Here is a 20,494-nt window from a genome sequence, read left to right as displayed (position 1 = left end):
ACCCAACCACCGCAGGGTCCCCAACACCCCCTCCGGAGCAGGACAATGCTCTCCCCACCCCGTAGCGCCCGGTTCGCGTCCCTGGCATCACTCACCGTTGTTGCAGTGCCGTACGCAGTCCTGGAAAACTGCCCGCCACTTCTCCTGCTCCTTGCCCGTCATCACGCAGAAGTAATAGTGCCGGGCGTAGGGGTGCCAGAGGATGAGGGGGAAATCCGTGGGGCACTTCAGGATGGGGGAGTGCCCCGATTTGGGTGTCACACCTGCAGGGAGGGGAAGGATGCTTTGAGGAGGGGATGGGGCAGGACAGGGGTGGGTATGCTGCGGGGTTGGGGGTGTCCATCTCCTCCAGTAATTGGGGCTGGGGGTGCAGCAGGGGCACCCAAAACCCCTTGGCTGCAGATGTGTTTTCCTTCCTTACCCAGTGACTGTGGCAGGACCCGAGCAGCAGACACCTCACACTGCACCCTGCACCCCACGGGGGGAAGGAGGCTGATCTCCTTCCCTACAGCCCCACAGCCTGAAACCACCCCTTCCCACAGGTCCCTAGGGATGCTACACCCCAAAATCACCTCTTCCCAAAGGTCCCTAGGGATGCTACACTCCAAAATGACCCCTTCCAGAAGGTTCCCAGAGATGCTACACCCCAAAACCGCCCCTTCCCAAAGGATGCTCACCCCCCAAAACCACTTCTTCCCAAAGGTCCCTAGGGATGCTACACCCCAAAATGACCCCTTCCAGAAGGTCCCCAGGGGATGCCCAGCAGCATGTGGGTGCAGGGGACCCCAAGCGTCCCTCCTTGCCCCGCAGCCACCAGGACCACTCACCAGGCAGGCTGCTGTTCACCAGCTCCAAGTACTGGTCCACGGAGGTGAGGATTTTGTAGCCAGCGCTGTTGACCAGTACGCGGGGCTGCAGGTCCCGCTCATAGGCCTGAGCAGAAAAAGATGGTCGGATGGCAGAGAGCACGGCTATGCCACCGCAGCAATGGGGTGTCCCCCTTCGAAGCTGTGCCCACCAGAGATGGGTGAAAGGGGGATGCCCTCACCAGTTTGTTCTCGTAGAGGACCAAGCCATAGTTGTGCGGGACCACACAGAAGCGGTTCCTCCACTTCTTGTTCTCCTCGATGTACTGGAAAAGGTTGCCCGAGTAGATGACGTGGTCTTCCAGTGGGACCTGCGGGAACAAGACAGGCAGTGGGTGGCACTGGCGGGGCAGGGAGGGGATAGCTGGGTACCCCTCCATCCCATAGCCACAGCCTGGCTCGCAGAGCTCAGTAAGGTCCATTGTGGTGGTTTGCGTGGGGTTTCCTGCACTAGGGTGATAGAGGGTCTCCAGTTTCACCATTGGATTATCTGAAGGGGTGCATCTGGCTGATAACCTGGGGCTTTCCACACGCACAGCCCCAGAAAACCTGAGAGGGGCTGCTCACACGGCAGCAAAATCACAGGCGGTGGTGTTCACCATGGTGGTGGTCACCCCTCTGTCCCTGGCATCTCCTCCCTGGCCGATACACCCAGCTCAGCTGAGCCACCTGAGCCCTCCTGGCCGAGCAGCACATTGGAGCAAAGCCCTCCAGCAGCTCCTCCCAACCCCAGCCACTGCCACATCCCTGGCCTGGGGCCAGTGGGAGCCACCCACCATGTGGTAGTGGCCACCAACCAACAGAAGATCTACAGATGAGATGTGCAAGAAACCAGAAGCCACTCTGCAGAGCCCAGAACCAGACAATGCTTAAATGCCCTGGACCTCATGGAGAACCAGCGACAGGAACAGGCTGAGGACATCCCACGCCCCCCTGGCTGAGCAGATCCTCGCCGGCTCTCCAGCGTCGTTTGGCCCGCACACCGGCAGCATTTATGTGCCATCCCAAACACTGGCTGGCTAAGCGAGCCAAGAATTCGTCCCAAGAATTTTTATGATCCCAGGAACATAAACAAGAGCCAAGAGCTCTTGTGAGGGTGGGAGCGTGCGGCGGCCGCCTCTCCTGCTGTGGCCACCCACTGTCCACCACGGTGGCCATCAGGAGGGACCAGCCAGGGCTTGGGTCCCACCATGCACACAGCACCAGGACCTTTTCCCACTCCTCTCCCTGCTCTGTCCATCTCCTTCACAGGTCCAGGTGACCGTCAGATGGGGAACGGCCGTTCCCAGCCACCCGCGTCCCAGGAGCGCCGGCCGCTCCTTGCACACCCTCCTCACCCGGGGGAGGCACTGAGGCTGCACCACCCAGTCCTGGTAAATATTTGGGACGGGCAGGTATGCGCCAAATTGCTAGGCTGGGCAGGGAGGGGGCCGGGGAGCGCACGGGCGGAGGGCCCTGCGCTGCCTGCATCCCCGCCCTGAGGACCAGGAGTGATGGGTCTGGACAGGCAGGAGGGGGTGTCAGGAGAAGAGAGGATGCTCTGGGAATGGTTTCTGGGGGCACATGAGGATGCTGGACCAAGGCCACAACGTGCACCGTCCCCACTGCTGGCTCGGGAGGCAGAAACATTTCTTCCTTGTTCCCACCGCTGCTCCCTCTCGCTGGCATTTTGGGAGATGTGGACCCCAACCCAGCCGTCCGCCTCTGCCCAGGAAGGCCAACAGCCCCCGGTATCGCTGCGGGAGCTGCCTCAGAGCATCTCAACCCCATAGAGATGGCAAAAAATAAGATAAAAAATAAATAAAATTAAAAAAAACCAAATGCCAGATTGCAGCTGGACCTGCCTGAGGACGGGGAGGACGGTATCCTGCATCTCCTTGACACCCACACCTTTTTGGTTTTTTGCGTATTTGGGGAGTGCAAAGCCCAGCCGGAGGAGACGCCGTCCCCGGCTCCTTGCAGAGCCACCCCACAGACACGCAGGTCCCCAGGGTGCTCGGTGCCTCCCGGCTGGAGGCCCTGGCAAAGGACGGGCAGCAGACGGGACACAGGGCGAGAGGAATGTCCTAGTTACACACTGGTGTCCCTGACCTCCCCGCCTCGTCGCCGTTCCTCAGACATTCCTGGGCTGCTTGCCGGAGCCTTTTAATGAAGCAATCAACCTTGGGAGGGAGGAACCCCCCCCGAGGAGGCTGATGGCATCTGCCAAATTGCAAGGAACCCAAGGGACGCCTTGCCCAAGAACGTCCCCGTCTTCATTTTGCTCAACACACCCAGCACCCAGGCAGCTCTTGGAGGAGACAGGACACGTCCAGGTGCCTGGGCAAGGTGTCACCTCTGTGGGTTGGCCAGAGGGACAGCCGCTGTAAGCACCTGGGGCTCGAGTCTGCTCTCATGGATGCAATTCCTAGATTTCTAAAAAAACCACCCCTTTAAGCCCATCCCCACATGCAGCTGCATCTCCTGCACTCACAGGACGACGGCTCCACTGAGCCATGGAGGAACCCCAAACCCAAACCCCGGTGAGAAGCCCCAGAAACATCAGAGAACGCGTGGAGTCTTTGGGCCAGGCAGGAGAAAGGCGGCTGCTGGAGATCTGACTCGGAGCCACCTCCTCTTCCCTCACGGGGCCAGGGGTTTCCTACCCCTCCCCAGGCGCTGGCCTGGGCTGGAGCATCCTCGCACCCGGGAGCCGAAGGGGGACAGCCCGGCACGTCCCGCTCAGGGCCTTCCTGGGCACAAGGGGTTCCAGCCCCGGCATCGAGCACACTCATCCAGAGGGGCTACAGCCAAAAGCCCCTGCGTGCCGGCTGCGCTCGCCGCACGGGATGGGACAGAAAACCTCCCCAGGGAGCCCCTCGCGCCGCACAGACGGTGCACGACTCCACGGGGATGGGCTGGAGCGGTGGCACAAGGGCTCCATCCCACCCTGGCAGGGCTGAATGGGGAAAAGGAGCACAGCTGGGTTTTGGGGAGGAGGTCGATCCCTAGGCAGGGGATGGGGCTCCCCACCGGCTCCAGGCTCAGGGGCTGGCCGGAGCTGGGCTCTTACCTTGCGGTGGAGCAGCTGGGCCTGCGGCCCGCCGTTGCCTTCAATTTCATAGCGGACGCTGTTGAAGAGCGCTACGCCGTACTGCTCCTTGTAGCACCGGCAAAAGTCCCCCAGCACCTTCCCCGTCCTCTCTGCAAGGGGAGAGCGGAGCCACGTGAGGCAGGGGCTGCTTTTGGTAGGGTTCTCCTTGCCACAGCCCCGACTCGGACACCTTCCCTTTGCCCTCCCCACCCACCCAACATCTCCCCATCGCCCTCCTGCCCACTGGAGATGGCCATGGCTGAGCCCGCTGCCCTCTGCCCTCCTCGTCCAGCCCAGGGACTAATTTGGGGTCAGGATGATCTTTTTTTTTTTTTTTGGCCTTTCACGTTAATGCCATGGATTCTTCTCCCCAGCAGGAAATTCCTGACATTAAGACGATTCCGGCGGCGCTGACGGCTTCCGGCGCCTTGTGCAGCTCCAACTGCCTCGGATGGCTGAGAATGGGGGGGCAAACCCCCCTCCTCAGCCCCAAGCACCACTGGCACCCACCCAACCCCACTGTGCCCCCATAGGGGCCACCCTATGCAGGGGCCGGGCGGCTGCAGGCTCTGCAGCCGGCGATGCTCAGGGCCGTGCATGCAGCAGGGAGAGGACAGCCCGGCCCCCATCGCGCTCCCCGTGTCACCCCCACCACGGGAGACAGGGACCCTCACCAGACTGGAGCAAGCCAGAGGTGCTGGGACAGCTTGGGCTGCTGGGTGGCCCCCCTGCACCCCACAGCGGAGGAGAGCCCCCCACCCCACATTCAGTCCCGAGACAGCACCCTGCCCCACGCAGCACCCTGCCCTCTCCCCACTCCAGCTCAACCCCACGAGGGGCTCCTACACCAAAAATAACCCATCCCAAAGCATCCCAGGTCCAGGGAGACCACTTCCCCGGAGCTGCTTGTGCACACGGGTCCTCCACTTCGAATTTCACTCAACTTTACCCCAGAGCCCGCAAAAAGCAAAGAATCTGGAGTTGCCTCCAACTATTTCCCGGAGCGCTGGCGACGGGAACGGGGAGGAACAACGCTGGCTCTGCGTCGCCAGCGTGATGCTGGGGGCAGGAACCCAGACAAAACAGACCCTCGCGCCGGCCCCAGCCCAGCTTGGCGGGAGCCAAACCTTCCAGCAGCCGCCGCCCCGGAGCCACACTCACGGCCAAGCCGGCGCGGAGGAGCAGCTTGCTCCAGGGTGCTGCAAATCCCATGGGATGAGCTGCACCGGAGGAAAACGCTGCCTCAGGACAGTGGCTGGGGGCACAGAATCCCATCCCCAAGGAGATGCTGGCGCTGCAGCATCGCAATGGCAGCGAAGAGCGGTGAGCCAGCACCTCGCCGTGCCGAGGCTGAAAACCCCTTTAATTAAATCAAAGCAGCTTTTTTTTTCGCAGCAAAGAACGAGACGCCTGCTCGTCCCAGCAGAGAAATTCCTCACCCCCGATTTTGGCATTTTCTCCTGGAAAAGAAAGAGCTCGCAGTCCTGCCACGCCTGCGTCCGCGCCGCACCTCTGTTGCAACTCCCGGCTACGATTTTGGCCCAGGCTCTGGGCAGCGATGCTGACAGCTGAGATTTAAAAGGACGTTTTTGAGGTTTCATTTCCTTTCAGTTCATGGGAAAAAAAGAGCCCTTGGTTCCCCGGGCGGGCGAGACGGCTTAGTCACTCATTCTTCCCTGATTAACGCCGGGCCAATTAGGAGGTCTTAAGTAAATGGAAAAGCAAAAGTCGATTACTTGCAAACATTGAAACAAAAGATCTGCACAAGTCAAATATCGACGGTGACCAAACCTCCCCCAGCCCGGCGAGCCCCTCCGGGTGCAGAGGGGATGCTGAGGGGCGACTGACGCTCCCTGCCCCATGCCCCTGTCCTGCCAGCCACCACGCTCAGCCCCAGGGCAGCGCAAGTGGCAAGGACCCACGGGGGTCAGGGAGAGGTGGCCAGCGGCGTGGCGAGGAGGTGGCACAAGGTGTCAGCGGATTTGGCAAGACCTGGACCGCTGGTGGCAGCACAGCTGGGCTTTGCTGGAGGGGGAGCCCATGCTGATGATGCTGGTGGGTGCCTCGACGTCCCCACGCCTGTAGCACCCACATGGCACCCGCTGGGTCCTTCCTCGGGCTGAACAAAACCTCCCAGCAACGCTGGGGGCTACCGAGAGCATCCCTGCCCTGGCCACCCACGAGCGGCCGTCCCTCTCTGAGCCAAGAGCTGGAGGGGTCTGGGGGCAGGTGGTCACCCAGGGAGCTGTGTCCCCCGCTCCTAGCCCCACACTCGGGCTCCTTGCCAGCCACAGTGGGGAGAGGGAAGGGATGGGGCTCGGCTGGCCCCTACAGCCACCGCCCCCTCCTGGCTGCGGGCTGGGACACCCATGGCAACGCGTTTCGGCAAGTGAGCTGCACACGCAGGGACCTCGCGAGGCTGTGCTGGGTGTCCCCAGCCGCCCACAGACAGTTCCTGCTCACTGCTCCAGGTGCCACCACCCTGCTGCCCGTCACACCAAGGGCAGAGGCATTGGTCCCCGAGGAGCTGGGCCCGCGCAGGCTCCGGCGCATCCCTCCAGTCCCTGGCAAGGGGAAGCCACCAGCTTCGTGGTCAGAGTGGTGGCAACAGCACCCACCAAGGAGAACGTCTGGGTCCACAGGAGCCCAAGCATCTCTGATCCCAACCTTCATCTGCTCCTCGGCCTGCGGGCTCCCCTCCTCCCCTCCCCTCCCTGTGACCAAGCCGCACATGGTGGCCACAGACGGAAAGGGGCTCTGCAGCAGCGGGGATGGCAGAGAAAGGGTTTTGGGCATCCCAGCCGCAGGGCAAATCCCAAGGACAGGCTGGACACGGGGCTGGGGAGGATGCTGAGAGCAAGGAGCAGGGTCCAGCTACGCCACGTCGACTCCAGCCATGCTGCAGGGACCCCAGGGACCCTCTCCATCACCCACCCAGCCAGCATGGTCACCATGGGCACAGCAGGGCAAGCATCTCCCGCGGGGACACCCTGGCAGGAAAAAACAGGCAGCACAGGTTCGCCCTTGTCCCGGATGATGCCCGAGGCTCCTCTGGGCGAAACCAGCCGGGAGAGGCGGCTCCCGCTCCTGCCCACCCCTCCGACCGGTCGCGCCACCGCAGCCGTCACCGAGCCCAACGCAGTGCCAGCGCAACGGCACGGGCTGGCCGGGAAGGCGACAGTCCCAGAGCGGCCGGTGCTGCCGGCGATGCAGGTCGCACCCCCAAAAGGCATGCGCAGCCCTCGCGTACCGAGAGGTCACGGCCCGGCCAGGGCAGCCCTGGCCCAGTTTTGGTCCCTTTGAAGGCGGGAGGTGGGTCTCGCCCTCGGAAGGACTCCGAAAGCCGCGGCAAGCTGCCCGAGCTAGCCCAGCAGCCTGGACTGGTGGCATCCTGCTCTTGGAAGCATCTCCAGCCCCACACATGCACAGACCAAGGCAGAAGCCAGCCCTTATCCTGACCTCCCATCCGACCCGGGCCAGCCCCAGCTCCGGCACCTCTTAGAGCAAAGCCACAACGAAAAAAAGAGGGATGAGCTCCAGGTCTCGCCTGGAGAACAGCATGGACAGCCTGACTGCATCCTTCCCCCAGCTGCCTGTGCGTCATTTCACCGCGGTGGGAAGACCGGGGCTCCGTCCTGGTAGCCCCTGGCTTGCAGAGAGCCCTGCCAGCACGAGTGCACGGCCCGTTTTCCTCATCGCCCTCAAAATCATGTGAAAATGAGAGTGATGCTTTAAATAGCCTGGGCCGTGGCTGGCAGAGTCAGCAGATCTGGCAGCAGGGCGGGGACAGATCCTGCACAGGTTTTGCTGCAAAGTTTGCCCGGCCCCCACCCCACAGCGGTGCCCTTCTTGCTCGCCGTCCTCTCGCCGCATCCGTGACCGGTAGATCTGCAGGAAGCCAGCTGCCACAGTATTGCAGCCTGGGTGGGACAGAGCCCGGCAGCGACAGGGACGGGACTGGGAGACCAGCTCGGCCTCCCCCAGCACTGGGCTGAGCTGCACAGGCCAGGCTCCGTTGGGGATGCTCAGCAAAGCTGCTCTTCAAGGCCAGCATCCCCCCGTACCCCTTTGGAGACCCCCGAAAAGCTGAGGTTGGGGATGTCCTTTCCCCTTTCCTGATTTGCAAGATCTTGGGTGGCCGGAGGGTGCACTGCTCCTCTGCACCCAAAACAGCCTGCACCCCTCCGCGCCTGGCCAGGGTGCTGGCAGCCATGCCTTTGGGGATGCGGAGCTGCCTCCTGCTTCCCCCGGGCTGGCCTGGCTGGGGGCTCATGGTCCCCAAGGGACAGAGAGCGGGGTCCTGGGGCGGCATCGTCGCAAGCATGCATGGCGGGGGGGAGCACCCCAGCTGCACCCGGGGGATGGGGCTCTCCCAAACGCGCACCCATGCACAAACACACGCACATACCCACGCACACCCCCGCGCACACATACACATGAACGCACCCCCCCGCCCCCCGCCCCAGGGATGCTGGAGGCCAGAGTGTGACAAATCCGAGCGGGAACACTCATCCGCGCCCTCCCTCAGCCCACATCCCGTTTTGCGAACCCAAAGCCCTACGTGTCGTCCCCCCGCCAGACGCACCCTCCAGACACCACATCATCCTTCTGCTGCTGCACCCCCTCTACCCAAATACACTGGGGTGGGGAGTGAGGGTGCCTTTGAAATCCTGACTTCCCCAGGAGCCCCCCTGGGACCCCCCTGGCTTTATGCAGCTGAGATGAGCGGGAGCAGCAGCTGGGAGCAGGGTGCCCAAGCCCTTGCGGGATGCCGCAGGGATGCCTCACCGGAGGCAGGGAATTTTCCCCCTGGTCCAGAAAAAAATAAGAAAAAAAAGGACACAAAAGCTCATTGAGGCAGAGCCCCCAGGCCGGCTGAGCCATGGCCCCCGCGCTCCTGACGAAACCTCGCCTGGCTCATTTCCCCCGGCCCCCGCGCGCTGGCCTGACTCAGTGGGGCCGCAGGAAAGCCCCAGCTGCCCCTGCCTCCGCGCAGGCATCCCCACGTCCCCTGTCCCCTCGCCACCACTGGCCCAGCGAGGTGCTGATGGCACGGGGATGTGTGCGCAGGTCAGCGGCAGAGCGGTGCCATCGCGTCCCCTTGCTGGGTGGCCCTACCCCGGTGAAGGTCCCTCTGTGATGGCCCACGCCATGGTGGCACTGGCCCGTAGGAGGTCCTGCTGGCAGGGGACCTATGAGCCGGGCGTGCTGGCCCGGACAGACTTGCCAAGACTGCTGGGGAAGGAGTTAATGAGTAATTTAGCCAGTAAATGATTAGCGAGCGGGGGCGGCTTGCTGAGGGGAGCGAAGGCTCCCGGCAGCCCCAGAACCGGTGGCACTGACAGGGACAACCATGGGCTGGCACACGGTGCCAGCAGCCTGGCCACCTCACACCTCGGGGCGGCCAGAACGGACAGGCGCTGATTTCCACCCTGAGAAAGGCAGCGAAAACCAAAAGGGCCTCTCCTCACTTGGCCACCAGCTCCTGGGTGCAGGCAGGGGTGCGGTGCAGGGCGGTGGGGCACTGCTCACCAGGACAGCCCCACGGCGTCCCCGGCTGTCCCCAGCGTGGCGGGGAGCAGCTGCCCGGCCGGCGGTTCCCGTGCCCAGCGCGTGAGGCATGTAGCGGAGCCGCCAGCACCCAGCCGGCGGGACGGGAGCCAGAGAGAACGGGCAGAGCTGCGGCACACGCTGCCCAGAAAGTCACCCAAGCACCGATTTTCCCACACCGACCTCCTGTGAGGCTCTTCCGGCAAGGGAAACCGAGGGCAAGGCCAGCACCGCAGCCAGGCTGATGCCACCGGCCGGGAGAAGGGTGCCCCCCGGGCCACCTCTCCAGCAATCCCACGCCGCTGCCCGGTCTAAATGCACCCGGGGGGGGTTTGCTCGCTGCCCCTCGGCCGCCCTGGCGTGCCCCACGTCCTGGCGTTACGCAGGCAGCGTGTTTGGGCGTCCACCGCAGAGGATGGGGGGCTGAGCCAGAGCGCAAAGCAGCAGCACCCTGGTAGCCCCCAGCACCACCCGCAGCCGCTGGGCTGGGAATGCCCACGGACAGGGGCACAGAGCCCCGCTGCCGTGCCACCCTGTCTGCCCGCCGGCTCACCCCTCGAGGTGCCGAGCCCGGCCCAGTGCAGGCTCATCCCTACACGATTTTAGGAAAGAGAGCGCGACGGCACGCGTGACAGCAGGCTGAGCGTCAGCGACACAGCGACAGGCGGCAGAAGGGACGGTGCGAGCAGTGCCACTCCTGATGGGGCGCCGGGAAGAACCAAGAGCCGATGCATCTCCCCGCTGGGAGCCAGGCGAGCGTCCCGCAGCACCCAAGGGCAGCACCCAAAGGGTTAAGCCCCAGCCAGCAGTTTAAGGTTTCGGGAATTTGAGTCTGAGTTCATTTCCACCCAGAAACACAAATTCCTTCAGAGGGGCCTGACTCAGCCCGGCTGAGCATCCCCTGAGCATCCACTGCTGCCTGCCTCCAGCACTCCTCCAAAATCCATTGGGAATATTTGCAGCTACAGCTCTGCTCAGAGCCATGGTTTGAGTCCAAAGGGGACACATCCTGCCACCTCCTCAGCAGTGGCGGGGATGAGGCAAGCGGCCGGCTGCCCCCTGATTCACGCCTCCGCGGGGAAGGGTGGGCAGGACGGGGGCCGAGCGGCAGGAAGGGATGAGGCAGCGGAGCCTCGGAGGAGAAACCAGATGGGCCCAGGCCTGAACCAGTTCGTCCTCTCTCGCCCTGCCTTTGCCGCTCTGCCCCCGGATGAGTCAGAAGCACCCATAGTACCAGCGCAGGGCTGGGGCACCCATCGGGGACACGGCGTTCCGCTCCGCCGCCTGCATGGCACACCCTTCACCGGCACCCAGCACCCCGCAGCGTCCCCATCTCGACGGCCGGCAGCACCCCGCAGGGATGTCCCCGGAGATGCTGCCGGGGGGTCCGTCCCCACCGTTGGCAGCACCCACCCCGTCTCCCAGCACCCCGCCCAGCCGTGGCGGTTGCACAACGCCGCTCCCCTCCCAGCCCAGAGCAAACAAACCTGCCGAAGCTGAGCCGTGCCCGGCGCAGCCGCGGGAGGATCTAAAGCAGAGCACAAAATCCACGGGGCCCAAAACAAAGCAGCGTGTTCAGCAGCAGCTCCTCAGCCTAGCGACAGCCCAAAAACCCAACGGCGCTCTCAGACACCCTCCACCCGCTGCTCCTGCTCCCCAATCCCAATGGTGATGCCGGATTCGGCCCCTGCATCAGCCCCGCTCCCACAGCTGGAGGCCGCATCCAGGCTGGCGGACGAGGGATTAGCGTCCGGCTACGTGCTGGCGGGTGTCTTCCCGCTGCGTGGATGCCGGTCTCCCGCTGCTCCCCGGGAACACGGCCGCCGTGGGGCTGCGGGCGAGGAATGTGCGTGTGAATACCAAACAGCGTTCGAGGCCTTGGAACGTCTCTGGAGAAGCTGGACGGGACTGAGCCCAGCGCGAGATGTCTGCCCCAAATCTCCCTGCACAAACAGCCTCCGAGGGACGGGATCCAAGGGATCCCCTCCTGCCCACCCAACCCCACCTGATCCAGGCAAGACCCCCCTGCCCCGTCCCTGCCAAAGCCACGGGGCGCTGGTGCCCACAGTGCCCAAAGTGCCACCCGCCTGGCGGGCACAGGGACCAGGTTCCAGCACCCCAGAAAAGGAGATGGCACTCACAGGACGGTCAGGGCAGGGAGGTGGCTGTGGGGAGATGAAGCATCTCTGCAGAGTGGCTTGGCTCAAACTGGGCACCCGCCCCAAACCCCATGCTGGATCAGGACCCACTGCCCTCATCCTGGCTGCTCTCACATCATCCTACACACCCCTTGTCCCCCAGGGTCCCACCACTGCCTTGGGTGCTCACCCCACCAGCCCTTCAGTGCTCACCCCACAGCGGGGTGGGACCCAGCATCGCCCCTCCCCAGATGAGGCCCTGCTCATCCACCAGCACCCACCCAGCAGCATCACGCCCGCTCCGGCACAGCGCAACCCTCACCACGGCCAAATCAACACTGGGTGGCAGGTAGTGCCCGGGGTGCTGCACCAGCAGCAGCACCTTTGGGCATCCACGTGGGCCCCCGTGGCACTCAGCTGTGGGACCAGGGTGGGGGGTCCCCCAAAGCAAAGAGGTCAGATCAAACTTGGGCATCTCTGGGTCTCTCATGCTCTGGGTGCCAGGGGCAGCAGGGGATGGATGGTCCTTGCTCCGGGATGTCCCAGCACATTCTTCTGCGCTCGGCGGGGGACGAGCAGCCGGCCCCCTCGTGCCCCCCCTGTGCCCAGCCCCAGGGAGAGGAGCTGAACCTGGCATGCTCTCCTTCCGCCAAGCTGGTCGGTGCCAGTGGGAAACCCAATCCGCACAGCGGGAGGAGACCAAACAAAGACTTTTATGTACGTCCAAAAAAAAAAAAATTTCCAAAAACCAAGAGGTATTTGAACAAAACAGCCTCGAGTCTGTTCTGGGCTCTGCCACAGGCCCTGCTGCCGAGGGGCGTTCCCGTGCCCAGCTCCTCCACGGGGCCGGGGCAGGACAGAGGGTTTCCACCTGTCCCACAGCACCCGTCCCACGGCATGCCCCCCACGCCTGCTCCCTCCTCCCCACGGAAGGCGATGCCCCGGCTGAGGGTGGCCACGGGCTCAGCGTCTCCCACGGCTGAGGATGCTCCAGAAGCAGCAGAGCCCCTCATGAACCACGGACACCCTGGGCTGGTGGGCACCTGTCCCGTGGGGCACAGAGCATCACCGGTGCCCTCCCCGCTGTGGGAGGGCGGACAGCAGCGGCTCCGAGGCAGAGGCAGAGCAGGGATGTTCCCAATGTGGGGACGTTCCCAAGGCAAGGCTCTGTCGCGGTCGCTGGTGATGCCCGCCATGCGTTGGGATCGGAGGAAAGGCTCAGGATGCTTCCCACGGCTGAGTCACCGCTGCTTCAGGTGCCTCGGAGCTGGCAGCCCCGCTCTCCTGCCCCACACAGCGGCACTGAGGTCACCCCAGCTCTGGGGCACGTCCCTTCATGCAGGAAAACCTCCCAAGGGGCATCACACCCTGGCAGAGCTGGCAGAGGGAAGGAGCCAGAACAAACAGCCTGTGCCCCAGGAGCCACCAGCGTAGCAGGAAGGGAGGGAGGTCCTGCCCCGGGTCCCCTGCCAGCTCCAGGGCAGAGCGTCCCATCCATGAGGACGTCCCATCCATGGGGACGTCCCATCCATGGGGATTCCCACAGGGCAGGGGTCCGAGTCCGTGCTTTACCCGCCGGGATCGGGGCCTGCGCTCAACACCGCTTCCCTTTCCCTTTGAAAAGGGGGAAAAGGTGGAGTTTCTACTCCTTCCTCCCTCTCCGGTCCAGGAGGAAGTCTGCTTGCAGCGAGCGGCTCCGCTCAGCCCCTTCGTCCCCTCCTGGCCCCCCGCTCCCCGCAGAGCTGGCGCGGGCGCATCCCGACACGGGGCAGGGGGCACGGCTGCTGCTTGGGGATCCCAGGGCCGGGCACCGGCCAGGCTCTGGGGGCTGCAGCCCAAGGGTGCAGTGATGCCTCCTGCAAACTGGGTGGTGGGACCAGACCCAAAGCTCACGGGGGCAGAGCAGGTGCTCACCCCGGCAAGCTCCCGGGGATAAGCATCCCTGGATCCCTCCAAGCCCTTCCGCCTGCCAAAAAGCTCCAGGATGCCTGGAGCCCAGGGTCCCGGTGGCGTGGGAGGCAAGAGCCCCATCCTGCCAGTAGCCAGCTTCCCAGCTTCCCCCCATCTCCCCGCTTGCTGGGAGCGAGGGCAGGGCTCTTGGTGGGGTTGTGAAATATCTGCTCGCAGGGCGCCGTAAGAGGGACGGAAACGGGACGGGTGGGTCCGACGTCGCTCCTTCCCCATGGCCTGGCCATGGGGTCGGCTGAAGGGTCCATGGGACCCACCGCCCACTGCATCCCCACGGACGGGGGCTGCCTGCACACACAATCCCGGGCTCTTTCGGTGGCTGTTTCGGTGGCTGTCCCCGTGCCCACGTGGCACCTTCGCTGTTCCCAGCGCGGGGCCGGATCGGCAGCACCGTGGCTGTGGTGGAGCCGTGGGTGGGAGCCAGCGGCTTGTTGCAACCTGCCGTGGGGCTCAGGCAGAGGGATGGGAGCCCATCGGTCCCCGGGAGGGTGGGTCAGAGCTGGCGGGGGGTGTGCCGAGCCTCCCTGGGCTCAGAGCCAGCCTCCCCAGTGATTTGGGGGCAGGAGGGAGGCCAAGGCTTGGGAAATCCAATCCCTTGGCTCTGCTTCCCTTGCTGGGTCCCTGCAATGGGAATAGGGGGGTCTGACACTGCAGCATGGGGGGGGGGGTCCCGGTCTGCGAGGTGCTTTTCTCTCCCCGGGCTGACCCAAGAGCCCAAGGAGAGCTCTGAGCTGCGATGCCGGCTCTGCTCCTCCTGTCCCCAGCCCTCCCGTCCCAGGCGGAGCAGGGATGCTCTCCACACACGCCCCGGCTCGCTCGAGGCGAGGCCCTCGCTGGGGGAGGCAGGGAAGGTCCCCTCCAGGAGGGAAGGCAGAGGGGCCGAGCACAGGACCTCCTGCCCATGTGGGAAGGCCACCAGCACGAGAGGACCTTGCAGACGGTGACGTCCCCTGCCCCAACACGCTGGCTCCGAGCGAGCCCCGTGCCCTGACACGACGGCTGCGGGTAAGCCCCGGCTTGCCAGAACCAGCCCTTCCCCGCTGGCAGGGAGCCCTGGCATGCCAGGGGAGTTATTTATTTCACAATGAAAGAAGACACACACTTCAGTACGAGAAACCGCTCCGCATCTCCAGCACGCCGCAGCGCCGACCCCTCAGAGCCGCCCTGCACCGCTGGTCTCAGCCCCAAAATCAACCCCAGAACCCATCACCAGCAGCCACCACTTCCCACGCTGGCTGGAGCTGATCTGCAGCCAAGCTAGGAAACCGGTGTCGTGCTCAAGGAAGCCACAGCAAACCTCTTCCCGCTGCCCACAACCTCCCCCACGACAGCACACTACAGCCAAGGGCCTTTCGGCGTTTGCCAAACACCCCCGGACCCGACCCCGCAGCCCATCCCGTCAGTGCCCGGCCTCCTGGCAGGAGGAGGATGCTCCACCACAGCCAGCGATGCCCAACAGGGCTCATTGGAGGGGAAAGGCTGTGGGTCCGGCACCGGGGGTGAGGCTCGCTGTCACCTCTGCCACCGTCGCGTGGGCCGTAGGAAGTCCCACCCCAAATTAACAGCTGGTTTATTCGGCAATTAACGGGCTGGCGACTCCCTGGAGATGCCAGAACAAGGTGTGAGCTCATGGGGACCCTCCCTGCTCTGCCGCCCACCTCCCCATCCCTCCGGCAGCGCAGCTCCTGCTGCATCCCTGGGCTCTCCCACCCACTGGGCGCCCGGGACGACCCAGCCCCTGCCAGCCACATCCCACCTCACACTCCTGGAGAAGGGGTCCATGGGGCTGGGACGCGCCAGGGAAGGAGTTATCCCAGCATGAGGGAAGAGCTTCAGCCAGCCTCTTGCTGAGGGCACCAATTGCCCTGGATGGGAGAGGACATTGTGCAAAAACCCAAGGCACCCAGTGACATCTTGGCAGCCCTCGGGTCCCCATGCTGGGCATCCTTGCGCAAGGACGGGGAGCCAGTCCCTGCTCCAGCCCGCCGAGCAGGTCAGGAGCAACTCCCAACCCACATTTGGGAAGAACAAGAGGAGGAGGGCAGCCGAAGGGTGTTGACAAACAAGCCAAGTGACTCAGGCCAGGATCATGTCCGAAGCAGGGCGGCAGAAGGAAGCATTTACTGGTCATAAAGACCCTGGAGAACGGGATGCAGGAGCTGCAGGAGCCCAAAACCACTCCAGTGTTGATCACATCCCCTGGGCTGCCATGTCAACCCCAACGCAGCGGGCATCCCTGGCACTGGCAGGGATGCAGGCAGCAGGAGAGCAGTGGGAGGAAAGACCCTGCTCCTGAGCCACCAACACACAAGTCATGCGCACGCGTGGCTCGTGACCTCCAGGAGACGCTGGCATCAGCCTCACTGCAGCCACTGCCACTGCCACGGCACGGCACCTTCGCAACACGGCTTCAATGGCAGAGGTCCCGACGCAGAGGGGACTGCGCCGTGCGTGGCACGGGAAGGCTTTTCATCACCTCCCTCCCGCCTTTAACCCGCTGGCAGCGGCCAGTGCTCCGCTCCCAGCAGCGGGGAAGGATCGGGCCCAGCCTCCCACCGTCGCCCCACGGTTTGCCACGTGCCCAGCCGGCACAGTTCTGTGGGTGCAAGTGGGCTGCAGCTACGGGGGGCATTGCCAAGCCCGTCCCCGCTGCAATGAGGGGTTTCATCAGCCCTCCAAACTCCCTGAAGTTGGGAGGACAACTGAGAAAAGTGGCTTGGAGAGGGGACGGATCCCTCCCCGGGTGCTGGCAGGAGCGGCGGCAGCGGAGAGCAGGCCGAGCTAGGCAGGAAAACCTGGAGTTTTCCCCGCCACGTTGTGCTTTGCATGCCTGACAGCAAGTCGTGCCTTGCCTGTTGAGTTACGGCCCCTCCCAGCTCTGGGGCTCCTCACCCAGCCAGGAGCTCAGGAGCTTCGCTTAGCGAACACAGTGGGCTCCAGTCTCTCCCACGGAGGTGTCCCAGTACAGGTGCGGGTCCCCCCTTACTCACCCCGAACTTCCAGAGCCGCAGCACGGCTCAGCACACGGACCAGCCCGATCTCCAGAATCCTATTTCACAGGAATCCTGTTTTCCCCACAAAAACCCATCTGCAGCCCCCGGCTGCCCCAAGCACGAGCTGAAACCCCCCCGGAGCAACCACCCTGCCCGGATACAAACACCTCATTTCTGGCCCAGCAGAGACAGATTCCTGCGCAGGAAACCCAGCCAGGCTTTTCCTTGTTATTCTTCAGGATTAAGCTCACAAGGCCTGGACAGGGAGCTATCGCCGTACGGAGAACCAGTAAGGGAGATTCGGGATGCGCTTTAGACCCGAACGTGCTACGGCGAGCCGCCGCGCGCAGACCTGAGCCGCTGCAGCCTCACAGCTCAGCTGCGCGGAGCTTTTAACGCGAGAAGCCCACGGCGCGGTACGAGCTCTCCCCCAAAGCCGGAGAACCTGACAGCGTGCCGCTGAGCTGCCGCGTACCACGTAAGCATTCCCGCCAGCCGGGCCGAGCCTGGCAGCCATCCGATGGGCTCCACCGTACGCCGTGAGACGTCGCACCCGTCTGCCGGTACGGCGGCAGCTGCCCCACGCTGCTCCATCGCTGCCGGGCCCCAAAGCTTTTGGGGAAAAAGGACTTTGGGGCCGCTCCCGTGGCTTTCCGGCGGAGACAGAGGAAAGATACGGCAGAGCCACCTCCAAAACCCCGGCACTCCCCGAGCCCTTGAGCTCTCCCCAGCCGCACAAGGTCCAGCGCGAAGCCACGCTCGGAGGTGTCACCACACTGGGTGCGGCTTCGCGGGGGGGTCACTTCGCCCAGCGGAGAGGAGAGCTTTTCAGCCCTGAAACCGAAGCCGGAGGACGAAAGGGCTGGGAGGTCAGCGCCTGCCAGCCCGGGGAGCAGAGCGCCCGCGTTCACGAGTGACATGAGGCGGCTCGGGGCGGGGGGCACAGCACCCTGACAGAGGGGTGACCCCACTTAGGGGGGTCAAGCAAGTCGCTGCAGGCACGAGTTAGCAGCGATGTCCCCCCACCCCGCCACGGCTCCGCACAAACCCTGTGCAGAGGGTTCGCCATTCCCTGCTCAGCCATTCCCAGACGGAGCAGGGCAGACATCCCGCGCCGGGGGCAGAGGGGCAGACACTCCGCGACGGCCAGGCTCTCAATAGCCCCATTGTCACCCTGTCCCGTCCCACAGCGGTGGGGGGGGGGCTGCTGTGTCCCCGCCACAGGACAGGCCTGGGACATCCCAGAGCCCTTGGGGGGGGCTTCCCTAGGGATCCCCCAGCACTGCTGAGGGGGAGAAAGTTCACCAGTGGCCCCAGCCCCAGCAAACCCCGTGTTGACAGTGGTTTCCCCGCACGGGACCCGGCTCCCCAGCATCTCTCCGGAGCCCAGCTCCCCCCGCCACCCACCGCATCCCACCCCGCAGCCCGGGGCAGCTTCCGCGCAGGAACACGAACATGCTCCTCGGAGCCAAGACAAACAGCCCCGGCACAACCCAGCCTTTCATTTGGGAGGCAGACAGGCACCCCACCCGGGGCTGTGCCACGGGGGGACGGGCGAAAACACGGGGAAACTGCGACGTGGGGCGAGGGGGGGGGGGGGAGTTTAAAGTTCGGGAAAGGGGGGAAGAGCAGGCTGGGGGATCGCGGGGGGGTTTTCCCCCCGACCCGGATTGAAGAGAGGGATGGGGAGAGCTCCGGCCGGGATAAGGGGCAGGGGGGAGCGCGGCGGGGGCTCACCCGCGATGTGCTGGCGGCGACCCTCATCCAGGTGCGTGGAGACCACATCTCCCATGGCGAGCGGAGCCGGGCCGGGCCGGGCGGCGGCGGGAGGAGGAGGAGGAGGAGGAGGAGGAGGAGGAGGAGGAGGAAGCAGCGCCCCACGGCAGCCCCAGCCCCTCCCCTCGCCCCGCCTCCCTTCAGCCAGCGCCCGCCGCCCCCAGCCCCCGCTCCCCGTCTGTGCCCCCCCCCCCGCGCCGTTCCTTGTAATTAGCGGCTCTAATTTGCTCGCTGGGGGATGGGGGAGTCTAAAGGAGAGCGGTTGTGTGTCCTCCCCCCCGCCCCAGGGTACACTGAGGGTCGCCTCAGCCCGGTGTCAAACCCCGCACCGCACCCCTGTGCCCCCCCCAACCCACGCACCCCCCCACCCTGCAGGGACCCACGCCAGCTCCCGGCTCCGCCTTGGCACCGCTACTGGCACGGCTTCACGGGGCGATCGCAGCCCCTGCGCCCCCCTGTCCCACCTGCGCTCAGGTCCGGGCCCTCGGCAGCCCCCACCCTGAGGCCCCCTCAAGGCCGAGGTGGAGGGCGGCCCTAGGAGACCCCCTCCCTCCCCTGCCCCCCGCCAGCTCTCGTAGTGCGGGAGAACGGGACAGAAAAAAAACTGAAGTTGCCTTAAAATGCTTTTTGGCCACAGATTTTGGATGGGGTGGTGTTTGGCCCCACTCTCCCAGGGTGGGGGGTGCTAGGAGGGGGCTGGTGTCTCCCCAATCAACCAGCGTCGCTGGGGAGCTGGAGGGCACGCTCCAAAGTGGGATACCGGAACCAGTAACACTCCACGAATTTGGCAAAATCCCTTAGCGCAGATCCCACCGAGGCTGAAAATGGCCCGGCCGGATCGGTGAGGGGCTGCGGGGGGGTGGGTGAGCTCCCAGGCCCAGAGCTGCTCGATGGGGGAGGGAAGAAGCCGGAGTTGGGAAACTGGAGGAAGCGATGGAAAAGCTCCTCCTTCCTCCACTGTTGCTGCAGCTCCTCTCCCGAGAGCAACAGGCGGAAACAGCCCTCGTGGGATCCTCCGCGCGCGGGATCCGGCTGGAGGAAAGGCCATGCTTCCACCGTTCCCGGATCCCTGGGCACAGCCAACAGCCAGGGTGTGACCAAGGGAGGAAGAGCAGGAGGACGTGGCGGAGCGGCCAGAAAGTTCAGGCTGTTCCCAGTTGCAGGGCAGCTTGGTGGACTCGCTGCCCAGGTGGATCCATGCCTTGGGATCCCCGGATGCTTCCAGGCCACTGGGAGACTGGGCTGGGCTAGGCAAAGCCTGGCTCAACCGTGGCCAGGTTCCTTGGCTAGGTCCAGGCCAACCAGCACGGAAACGGCGTGGAAACAGCTCTGAGGTTGTGTCGGGAGTCCTTTCCCTGGGCTGGCGTGTTTACCCGGCGGCGGGAGGGAGGAGTGGAGGTGGCCAGCCCTGGAGCGAGGCATCCTGTTTATCCTGCCCGAAATAGCTCCCCTCGGCCGGCCGCAGGCTACTGGGCTGGGCAGGGGGGATGGGAGGCTGCTCACACCCCACCCTGCCAGCTGCCACCAGCCCTGCCCTGAAAGGGTGCCCGCCGCCCGCTTGGCACTAACCCCCGTGGCGGGGTGGACCAGGGGGTCCTTCCCCCCACACAGTGCCAGGGTGCTGCCACCCCAGGGCTGAGCGTCCTCCTGGCTGGGGAGGGATGCTCCCGTGCCGGGCTGGGATCTGCTAAAGCCAAACTCTCAACACAAGGCCAAAAAAAAAAAACACACCAGGACATCAAATGGTGTCCAGATGGCACCCAGCACCCGCGGGAGCGAGGGCGTCCGCGGCTGGGGTATCGCCTGGGCTGGGCTCACCCCTGAGGATGCCCCCACACATCAGCCCTTTCCATCTTGTGTTTCTGCAACTCATTTCAAAGGGAAAATAGTTTCAAAGCTGAAATATTTTACCTTTTTTTCTCTGCAATGCCCCGTAAGAAGGCTTTACCCTTAGCAGTGGGCTTCTTTGCAGTTTGTCTGCCTGGCCAAAACGCTGCTGAAATCCAGGGGTTCTCACAGGAAGTTTAGCGACAGTGAAATCTCATTTCCAATAGAAAATTGTTCCACTCTCCCCAGCGCTCATCCCTGAGGAGTCTGGCTCTGAATTCATTTGGAAGTCTGCCTTGGTGG

General features: G+C 64.4%; 1 protein-coding gene across 1 annotated transcript; it reads right to left on the bottom strand.

The window, feature by feature from the left end:
- Positions 1-87: 87 nt before the first annotated feature.
- On the bottom strand, positions 88-18,446 carry LOC147598261 (protein Niban 2-like). The gene is made up of 5 exons (XM_086764208.1): positions 18,326-18,446; positions 3,919-4,049; positions 1,049-1,177; positions 828-933; positions 88-263 (listed from the first exon to the last, which is right to left on the bottom strand). Exons 1-5 carry the CDS (start codon positions 18,378-18,380, stop codon positions 88-90), a joined length of 597 nt encoding a protein of 198 aa, XP_086620334.1. The 5' UTR covers positions 18,381-18,446.
- Between the last annotated feature and the right edge of the window lie 2,048 nt (positions 18,447-20,494).

The sequence above is a fragment of the Chlamydotis macqueenii genome, chromosome 20 (genome assembly GCF_036417535.1).
Source record: "Chlamydotis macqueenii isolate bChlMac1 chromosome 20, bChlMac1.mat, whole genome shotgun sequence".
NCBI lineage: Eukaryota > Metazoa > Chordata > Aves > Otidiformes > Otididae > Chlamydotis > Chlamydotis macqueenii.
This window is presented reverse-complemented; position numbering and strand designations above follow the sequence as displayed.

Bases quoted from the DNA above. Each gene is read 5' to 3' on its own strand.
- LOC147598261 (XM_086764208.1), bottom strand. From the start codon at position 18,380: ATGGGAGATGTGGTCTCCACGCACCTGGATGAGGGTCGCCGCCAGCAC. The intron at 1,178-3,918 runs GTAAGAGCCCAG...TTGTTCCCGCAG, and splicing joins CCCAGCTGCTCCACCGCAAG to GTCCCACTGGAAGACCACGT. The intron at 264-827 runs GTGAGTGGTCCT...CCCTCCCTGCAG, and splicing joins GGTGAACAGCAGCCTGCCTG to GTGTGACACCCAAATCGGGG.